Here is a 10,751-nt window from a genome sequence, read left to right as displayed (position 1 = left end):
ATAATTATAACATAATAATACTAGTAATAGGTAGCCTATATACATTATTAATCATTCATTTAAATGATTATTATTAATTTTAAGAATTTCAAACGTACTTTAACTGTATCCAGTAGATACAAAATATGAGTGAACAAAACTTTTTAACACATTGTTTTTTTTAATTGAAATTTTGAGATAATTCAACAAAAAAATGAATTTACCCGGACAACCAACATAAACGAGATACGCTTTCAAATTAAATATATTTATATATAGATATGCATTGTGCCCCATTTAAAGATACATGTTATCATCCTCTCCTGTGTTGGAGTGAAATGACCTGAGGTTTTTCTATATCTCTGCCTCTCCTCCAGATAATAGTCAGGTAATGTGACAAATAGGCAGCTTTCTCTTTCTATCTCTCCCTCTCTCTTTCTATCTCTCCCTCGCTCTTTCTATCTCTCCCTCTCTCTTTCTATCTCTCTCTCTCTTTTCTGATATTAGTTTTTGCAGAGATTGCAGATAAACATGGCACACATGTTTGTTTCCTTCACGTGTCACAGACAGATAATCAGCTATGCCTATACACTACATGTAAAGACGTTTTGGTTCAAACCAACAAGCGCTAAATACCTTTAATTTACAGAAGCCCTATACGTTCATGTAAAATAAAAAAGAATAAAAAGCAATGAGTTAAACTCTAAATATTATATACACACCAATGTACAGTTTTGAATAAATTAATACCAATTGCATATTATTGGATTCCTTTATAGCTTATTTACATAATTCATTTTAATTACATAAATAGTTCAAACATTTTTTTCTGGCAAAAATGATAGGCCTAGGCTTTCTTCTATCAATTCTTTTTAACGGAATGTTTATTTTATCCATCCCTTTTGAAATAGCCGATGTTTTGAAAACCTTTTGGATGTAGCTTGTTTTCCTGTCATTCTACAGGTTGCTCACCCATGTTCATTCAGTACTTATGCTGTTGCAGTGCTCTCATCATAAATCAAAAGCACGTCTATTGATTATAGTTCGATAAAGTTCTTTCTTTCTTCAGTCCCTAAAAACAATGCCACGACGTTTCCACTGTCCTTTTAACATCAATATGTTCTACATGTTCTTAGTAAGTTTTCCTCCTTGTGGTATGGTATCCTCTTTGTGTACTCAAGTTTTAGCCAGCAGCCTAAAAATTCAGTGCCCACTTTTGGTTTTCATATTATTTCGATGCTTCAATTTCCTACAATATTGAAAGCGTACCCCACACAGTAACAGTAAGTGATGACGCTGGTTCTCTCTCCTTCATTCCCTGCTTCCTTGCTCCGTCCAGGCGCGAGAAAAGGTAGGCCGGTATTGCCATTTCCTCGCGTAATGTGCTGTACAAAATGTTTAATAAAGTCCTCTGATTTTCAAGCCAAGTCGTGGTGGAATATATTATTCCATTAGTGAGATCACTTAGGGGAGTCTCTGGGGGGATACGTCTCTCTCTGGCTCTCCAGGCCGCTCACTAGTCTCTGGATGTTTTGGAGCTCATTGATAGAGTCCTTCATCGATTTGGGAGAGCTGGTCCTATGACTCGACCCCGCTTTGTTGTTGTGGACATCAGGCACGGGACTCGTCTCCCTGCTGCCCGATTTGGAGGATTCGGAGCCGGGGTTTAGGCCCCCTGGCATGCCGGTGGTGAGTAGACTTGTGCTCTGGGCCATAGACACCGGGATCTGGTAAGGATTAAACCGGAGCCGAGGGCGGGAGCTGGTGAGGAAGGGATTCCTCGAGAGCGAGCTGGCTGTAGTAGTGGCGGGCATGGCGGAGGCCGCGGCTGCAGCAGCAGCCATGTAGTTGTATGGGTATGGGAACAGGCCTCCAAAGGTCGGCATGGGAATGCCCTGAAATCAGACAGGAGAAAATGGCAGTTAGTACTGGGACCGTGTTGGTGATAGTGATATATTCAGACCATGATGTATCCTACTCAAATGACTAGTCCTATTGAACCTTGGGGAACCCGCTCAACGACCAAATTATGCACGGCCTGAATAGCTAGTTCACTTCAATAATTAAACCTACAAGGAAGTCATCTTCTCCGATGTTAATGAACCCCTAAGAATAATGAAGGCTATACGCATTGGAGGCTAAAAAGGAGAACGCTTATTCCCAATCCAAAGGGGGGTAAATAAAAGCAAGGCCTTGCGTTTTTGCACCCACACATTTCCTGAGTGGTTGATTTATGGGTGCTCTTCTAAAGCATGTTCATTTGAAACAAATATCAGACTGCTTTGAAACGCCATTAACAAAACTGTTGTTCAAAATAATGGTAATAATAATATATATAGGCCTATACCTTTTTTGTCGCTATTCTGCCAGCATGCGTCCTCACTATAGTAAGCGTTCAAGAGAAGCAGGCTTCCCTAGGCCTAGTGGCTGTGACCTGATAACCCAACATACTGAGACATTGAGTTCTGCCCAGAATAGAGCCTGCTGAATCTGGCCAGTTAAATGGTACAAAGCATAGCGTCTACAGTGGACTTTTGGCACTAAGTTTGGACATACTTGTAAGACTCGTGCCTTAACTTAGATGTGTGTCTATTAGGTAGTTGTTGTGGAATTGTTAGATTACTTGTTAGATATTGCTGCACTGTCGGAATTAGGAGCACAATCATTTCGCTATACTCGCAATAACATCTGCTAACCATGTGTATGTGACCAATACGATTTTATTTTATTGGTCAAAGCCTATTCTAGGCCTAAAGTCAAACGAGCATAATGGCCTATAAGTGATCTCCGAGTTCAAACAAACAATTTGTTGCTGTGTAGAATTAAAGTCTCCCTTACCTGAGAGGCGAGCATGTGCTGCGACAGATGGAAGGGGAAAGGGTTCGGGGTGCCCCCCGTGCCCTGGGCGGAGAGGCTGCCGTTTTCCATACCACTTGCTCCAGATACCGACGCCAATAGATGTCCCATGCTCATGGCAGAAAACGCTCCTGGGCCCATAGCGAACTGTCCAGGGTGAAATAGCATTTGTCCGGCGTTCATGGGATTAAAAAACTGCTGGCTGTGCAAGCCAGACAGGGCCAGACTCTGCAGGTGGCTCGCGCTAAAGTGTGATGGGCTCTCTGTTTGAACCATGAGCGGGGAGAAACTTTCCTTGCTTGCGCTTATCCCGCCGCTGTCTGTGGTGTTCTTTTTTGACGAATCTGTAGTGTCTTTCCTGTGCCTGTTCTCCGTTTTGTCTCCTTTCTCAAGGTTCCTGAATATGGAGTCACTCGGCTTCCTTGAGCACGGATAGTCGTCTTTCTTGTCCAGACTCGGCTTATCCTTCACCCGGTCCTCGCACCTCGGGCTGAAGGGAGAGAGCGGCTCGGGTCCAGGGCTGTTCGATGCGGTACAACGCTCATCCTGATGATCAAGTTCTTGCTCACTGTCAGTACAGGTTTTATCATCTGTTATAAAAAAAAGTTGTAGTCAGAATTAGCTGTATGTTGGTGGGCCTAAATGTAAAATAACTGACAAAATTCCATGCCATGCTCAGACTTAAATAAATACAAATATATGATTAATAATGGAAAGTAAAATAGCAGTTGAAACGGCAGTGGTTACAACATTCACAAGCACACACACACGCACTGCGTAAGTGATTATTTTAAGTGTACAGTCATGATTTAGTGTTAACATGCCTTGTCTAACCGTTTCCTTCCTACATGTCAGCCCAAGAGGCTAACTCCGACCATTAACATGTGGCTTTTGTGTTTTATTTTTACCCAAGAGTAAATAGACTTCAGTTATGACTCGAAAGTTGAGCAGTCAAAAGTTCGTGTTTTTCGATGGTCAAATAGCCTGATTAAGTCTATGCATTACAACTGTTATTTAATATTTCAATAATAAGTGAGTTGAACAAATAGCCTGTCACGAAAGAACACTGTAAATCTAAAGAACATGAGCTGCTGAAAACGATCCAAGTACATTTTGTAATTATAAAATGTACTATTACTCTGTGTGTTCTTGGTAAATTGATTTTTGTGTTGCACAAATCTAATACTTTGACATAATAAATTAAATGAAGTTTCACAAACCGTACACTATTGGGTATAGGCCTAAAGCCTATTCTCTCAAATAGGCTAAATTACTAGAGGATTTGGCCTATAGCCTACATAGTTCAGCCACCATAAGTCTAAATGCCATTGGACACAATTGCACTATTATGTTTAAGCCTATCAAACGAACTGAGATTTAGGTTGAATATAATGTATTTTACCTCGGCTGATTCGACTGAACCTAAGCGGGCTGGATCCAGGTCCGATTGGGGAGTGCGCACTTTCTCGTCCAGTTGTTGGCTCGCTAGAGGAGGCATCAGAGTCGCCCCCGTCTCGGTCTGCTTTGCATTGGTCTTCATACATCCGCAGGGAGGGAAGGGTCAACTGTTTCCTAGAGTTGAACGGTTCCCTTTTAATAATAGTGGGTACATGTATTCAAGTAAGGCATCCATACACCATTAACATGACATGATGCAAGCATTAGGCCGACCTACATTCAATGATAAGCCTACATCAGAGTTGAGAATAGCATGCATGTTGTCATTTTTATTTTGTTAACTAATAAACAGATGAAGGAATAACGTTGGGGCATTGTTGAAACATGCATAACATAGGACCTATGCATATTATCGTATTATGATAATATAATTTCTATAGAACTAGGCTAGACTACACAGTGTGATGGGTGAATGGACATAACCTATGCTTACCTTTTCTCTCTCCTTCCATTTCCAGTGTCTCTGAATCCTTTGGCAAAAGGGTTATTATCAATCTTCAGTTGTGTTATCTATAGACAGGAGGTAGAGAAAATATATTAGGCAGTGCAGGGTGTACACAAGATAAACGAGAAAAACAATGACACATAGGCCTAACCATAGACGTTACAATTCATTATTGTTGTTATTAGTAGTACTAGTAGTAGTATTGGGCCCATAACTCGGCCTATGGACATATAGGTCCAGTTAGGCATATGGTAGGCCGAATAATGTCTTGACCTATATATAGGGTCACGTGTTTTTCTCCACTTGATTTAGTCTGATATAGTTCTCCCACATACATAGTGTCCCGTTAAACACACCGAACAGAACACACTCAGATGAAAGAAAGCCCCGATAGATGTTGCATTATTAATAGGGGTTTAATGACGAGGCGTTATTCTCACGAGCCCCATGAGAAACATACAGTGTTTCTCCATCCATTCTTTTCGAAGAGAGTGAGAGAGGGGGAGAGCTGAGTGGGGGTTGCTTCATGTAAGGCATGTATGGAAAAAAATACTGCATGGGCTTTAAAGCCAACCCTGTCACTGGAACCGCTGTACACTCTGCTTGGCCTAAATGTTTCGATACGGGGTTTGTCCTGTTTGAGAGGCCGGTGTTTTCCCCCTCCTCACCGTGTATGGAACTCTTGAGGAATTCATGAATCGACCAATCAGGGAGTCACAGTTCCCCATCTGTCACGCTTTGATTGCGCAGGCAGCCCCTGAAACTGTGTAGTTCGCGGACAAACTGACGAGGCTAGTGCCTTCTAATCGATTGTGACTCTTTGCCATAAACTTTACGATAGCAACAAGACCACCTCTGACACGGACGCCAATTAGACTCATGAAGGGGAAGAGGAGAGGGGCGCAGGGAGCTAGATAATTTTACACTGCAACTAAAATAAATACTCACCATCAAACTTAGGAATTACTGGCACCCTGAATAACCATGGGGAAATCAGTCTTTAACCAAATGGTGTCAGTGTCCAAAGAAGCGCCATCTAATTTGATTTGAATGGAATTGTAGCCAGCAGCATATCGTCCATAGCCCATAGACGGAAAGACAACAGCAATAGCCAATCTTTTCAAATACTTATTTTACTAGTCAAATATATGCTGCAATTGCAGGCTAAACTGGTTACGTAAGGTTAACCATAACATTTGACAATGATGACCAACATGCGGTTTGATTGAGCAGGTGCATTTAGTCCTACAGATTAAAAACCCTGCAGCAACGGTTTCACTGTAAAAAGTATTCCTTTAACGTTCGCAAACAAAGATCATTAAATGCAACAAGGTTAAACAAACGAGTGAGAACATCTAATTCCACAAATGAGCCAATTTTTCACAGCATAAAAACAAACAAAACAAAATCAAAATTGAACCTCAGTTTAACCCTTTGCTGATACGAAATCGTGGCATTTGTCTGAATATAGGCACAACCTTTTATGGCGAGGTTATTTCCTGGTCTCGAACATTAGTGTAGCCTATGTTAAATTCCACTGTATTGTACAGTATTGTATTGTATGGGCTACTGTATTACATTGCTTACCTTGTCGTTTTGATAAGCTGTGACAGCGATGAAGTCTGTCTCCGGGAACACGTATGTCCTGAACGTGCTGTAAGGGAGCTTCAGGATGTCGTTGGCCCTCACGATATGAAACCTGGGCTGGTATTTGTGCATGGAATTAAGAATCGTCTGTGGAAATATGGGAAAAAATGAATTATTAGCATTTCATCGAGACCATCTGATGATATGCCTATCTCAAAATAACTCGTAGGCCCATAAGTAGGCCCACACTATAAAAGTAGATTAAAATATGGTATTATTATTTCGTATACTAATAATTACTGGGCCTAGTATCATTATTATTCATAACAGTGAGCAGGTCTTATTTAGAATTGGGCCTAGTGTGTATTCTCAGAATGCAAGAGAACACACCTGTGGTCAACCCAGATCGAGATACAAAACAATATTTAAGCTAAACAGTTAATGTAATGTTTGCATTGTCATATCTGCTGGCCAACCTACTGGGTATCTGATAACATTTATAACATGTATATTCTATACATTCATTAATTACAACAATACGTAGGCCTATACACAGTGGCTGGATAATTAAAGGTAAACTTTGGATAGCCTATGGCCTACATCTATCAAAACACTGTCTGCAACATTTTGCAAAAACGTCTGGATGCGTCTGGCATGTAAATGTTCAATTTGTTTACAGTCGGTTTGTTTGCACATAGGAGTATTGAACACACGCTGCAGCTTCTCTCTATATAGCCTACTTTTTGTGGCATCCATCATTTCCCTCTTCTCCGCGGATAATTTTTTACAGTAGGCTACAAAAAGCACTTCAGGGACCGACGGCGAAACACGAATAGGCACGGCTTTCGAGTTCGAGTACAGGCTACATCCATACACTGTTTTTATTCCACGCTGCTCAAGCTGGCTCAAGACAGTGAGGCTGGATCGGAGTAAAGCTATCAAACCGAAAGGACGCCACAGAGACTCGCCCTATCCAAACCGATTTCCCCTCTGCCCGGTCTCCTTGACCTGATTTCTGAAGTTCATAATCCCCAATTCTCACGAACTTCCTCTTCGTTTATATGAGGCTTTTTAAAAATAGCAAATCTAATACTTGAATCATGAATACAATCCTCTTCCACAATCGTGTACAACTCAGTTTTATAAATGTGTAATTGCGTTACATTACTATTTCTACCAACAAGAGCATGATATTAGATTTATAGGTTACAGTTATGAAGCTTTAGACATTTTGGGAGATGCTATTTGGAAAGAGGCCTGTCGACATTGAGCTGAACAATGTCCTGGCAGCAGCCTGGCAATACTAAGCCATCTATTGGGAAAAATACAGTGGCAATACGTTAGGCCTACTAAAATCATGTTGCAAATTGAATGAGAATATTCAAGAACTATAGAAATATCTCGCTCAAAACATCCAACAGTATCTGTCTTTAAATACATTGTGTTACACCAAACCTAAAACATATTGTCTATAAAATGTGTGTAATTTATTATTATCCATCAGAAATACAATTGCGTGTTTAAATGTAAATAAAAGTCAACATACAGTACTTACAAATCCATGCTTGTCCGAGATATTGTTGGTCAGCTTCAGTTTATGAAAAGCAACCGGCTTGGCCATCCACTGCTCTCCCGTAGCCGGGCTATCCGGGTGAATGTACATTCTTTTGGGCATCTCCGGGTCGGCCTTTCCCGCTACCATCCAGCGAGAATTGTGGAACTTGTAGCGGCAGTCGTCGGCAGCGACTATATCCATCAATAGAATATACTTGGCTTTTTTATCAAGCCCGTTTATTCTGACTTTAAACGGAGGAAACATTCTCCTGGAAGACAGACAAATATGCGTGGAATTAACTCCATGTAGGATTATTCATGCAAATATGACATTTAATGTTGTCAGACAAGACCCATGAGTCTGGCAATAACATTGTAATAACACGTCAATAGGCGACTTTCTCGCTCTCTCTCTCTCCTTCGTGTCCAGGAAAATGCAACACCAAATCATCGATCGAGGCAAATTATAAAGTAATATTCATTGACAGAACGGTCATTCATAATAAAAGCATTCCATCGAATTATGTACATGCAACTTTGCAAATACCATGATAGTTGTAGGAAATTAAACGAATAAGGTGTAGGTCCTAATAGCCTACTTAAAAGTACTTTGTATTTATTTTCTATTGTTAATTATAATATTTAGAAATTCGTCTGCAATCAGCCGAGTGAAATATATTTATGATATGACACTATCAGGTTAAATCACAATCCTCTTTTTTCAAGTCTGACAGTCTGTTTACAAAATCCAGAAGCTCAACTGTCATGACAGAATGCAGTTTGATCCATATGCTATTCTCGTTTTACTGACTAAAGCCAGGGGAGTTTTTTTCCTCTCTGGCAAGACTACTAGCCTAAACTAAATTCTACATTTTCAAAATTAGTCAAATATCCTTTACTGTCAAAGACGCTCCAAACTTGATAATAACTTCATTATAATCGTACCATCGAAACTAAATAAAACGCTATCAAGTCAGGTCACAATGATAAAGAAAACTCTGATTGTATAACTAATAATAATTAACTTATTTCGATGATAAACTAGGCTTATAAATTAAAGAACATGCAATAGAATACAATGAAAAACACAATCACATCGAGCCAGTCTAGCCTAGCAGGGCCTGGACTATTACCTTTAATCCTAAATGTAGCTACTTCTTTCGGTAGAATGCCACCCTCTTTGCTTTCGCCATAATCTTGCTGTAGCGTTACAGAATAAATCTGAACACAATGCACATCTGAACACAAAGCCAATACAGTATGGACAATGTTTGTCCCACCAAGATATACACGCTAAAATCGCCACTGATGGACAGAGAATAACCATGACGCTGTAGTCAGCCTCGCTGGCAATAATTGTCAGAGCGCACTCTCACCTTCCAGATTTGGTAATAACCATCTCTGTTCCTATTTTGTGAAACTGGTCCCATAGATCCTTGGCCTCCAGTGTGACTTTAGGGTCGTCCTCCACCTCTTCCTCGGGCTCCAGGCTCTTCAAGCTGCGGAGATGAGCCGCCTGATGGTGGTGGCTGAGAGCCGGGTGGAGCCCTGCCTCCGCGGCTCCGACGAGATGGTCCGACATGGGCTTAGTGAGAGCCCCGTGTTGCAGAGTGAGCGTCGGGAAGAAGGAGGGCTGCGCAGCCGCTAGGAAAGCTGACATGGAGAAGTCGGTCGGCCGGTGAGCGTGGAAAGGGTGATAAGCCATGGCAGTCCCTGTGAAAACTGGATCTCTCATCGGTGCATCCAAAATATCGAAGTGAAATGATGATATACAGTGATATTCTCCCCCCTGGGCAAAAATAGTAAGTCCGTTTCCAGAATAATTTATTTCAGTCTTATTTCTTTAAGAAGTATACAGAAGTAATTTCGAATACGGTGCCAGATAGCTAGCCTATGAATAGACGCGTTATAGATGGTTATTATCTGAAAAAAATGAATTGATAGGAACTAGCCTACACGTAAACTCCCGTTGCTGGTACCTCCACGAAGTGCAGTAACAATATTAGTCAAAAATAAAGAAGCAGCGACGCTTTGAGAGCAGAATCGGGGTTTCCTTCTTTCTCCCCACTAATCGCTTTGATAAAAATAAGATGTGTCTCTCGGAGGGCTAGAGCAATCATTCCACACGGACACGGAGTTGAAATGGTTAGATCTTGCCCTGTTCGCTGTAGAACTGTGACTATCTCACATGTCCTTCCTGCCTCGATCCCAACACTAATGAACCAAGCCCCTTTGATTGCTGATTTTACGCTTTCTGGACCAATTGTGGGCCTCTATAGGCGTGGTTTTGACAGCTCCAGCCAGGCTCTAAGAGAGGGGGGTGGACAACAAGGTGTCGGAAGCATTAGCAGTAAGAAAACATGTCAACGGAATAAAATATTAACCAATGACAGGAACGCTCGGGAAATCCCACCCCTATCTCCAAGCCAAACACCGGGTCAGCCCTCAATTCTTGGCCGGTGGAGGCATCACCTCGGTCGGCTTGAGCTTTATACTTTCGACGAGGTGCATAACTCCAGCCCAGAAACAATACCCGAATAGATAGCCTACGTTTATTGCTCTTTGGTCGCTTTCATTATAGCCTAGAGGTAGGCTAAATCAAGTTAGTAGGCTATACCGGTGATTGATTTTTTAAAGTATGAATTTAGCTCAGGAAAACGAAGATTCCAAATAGATTCGTTGTGGTTCCATTTCATGTGAAGATTATGTTGTCAGTTTAGGTTACATTTTTACCTCATAGCCATTATATCTGGTTTCGTTTGTTTAGAAATCCGCGTGCAGTTTTATCTGTTGAAGTGTTGATCGTCGTTTGGCCATAATAGCATACAGTTTGTTCCCTCACTGGTTGTGCTTAATGATATACTTACACAGA

General features: G+C 41.1%; 1 protein-coding gene across 4 annotated transcripts; it reads right to left on the bottom strand.

The window, feature by feature from the left end:
- Nucleotides 1-228: 228 nt before the first annotated feature.
- Nucleotides 229-10,324, bottom strand: LOC129822569 (T-box transcription factor TBX2b-like). 4 transcript variants are annotated; one of them, XM_055880902.1, is made up of 7 exons: nt 9,256-10,324; nt 7,872-8,148; nt 6,326-6,472; nt 4,727-4,803; nt 4,238-4,425; nt 2,818-3,425; nt 229-1,874 (listed from the first exon to the last, which is right to left on the bottom strand). In XM_055880902.1, exons 1-7 carry the CDS (start codon nt 9,612-9,614, stop codon nt 1,440-1,442), a joined length of 2,091 nt encoding a protein of 696 aa, XP_055736877.1. In that variant the 5' UTR covers nt 9,615-10,324; the 3' UTR covers nt 229-1,439. The 4 variants fall into 4 exon arrangements, with proteins under 4 accessions (XP_055736877.1, XP_055736879.1, XP_055736878.1 ...); XM_055880904.1 differs by having other exon boundaries at nt 4,238-4,407; XM_055880903.1 differs by having other exon boundaries at nt 7,881-8,148.
- Between the last annotated feature and the right edge of the window lie 427 nt (nt 10,325-10,751).

The sequence above is a fragment of the Salvelinus fontinalis genome, chromosome 24, assembly GCF_029448725.1.
Source record: "Salvelinus fontinalis isolate EN_2023a chromosome 24, ASM2944872v1, whole genome shotgun sequence".
NCBI lineage: Eukaryota > Metazoa > Chordata > Actinopteri > Salmoniformes > Salmonidae > Salvelinus > Salvelinus fontinalis.
This window is presented reverse-complemented; position numbering and strand designations above follow the sequence as displayed.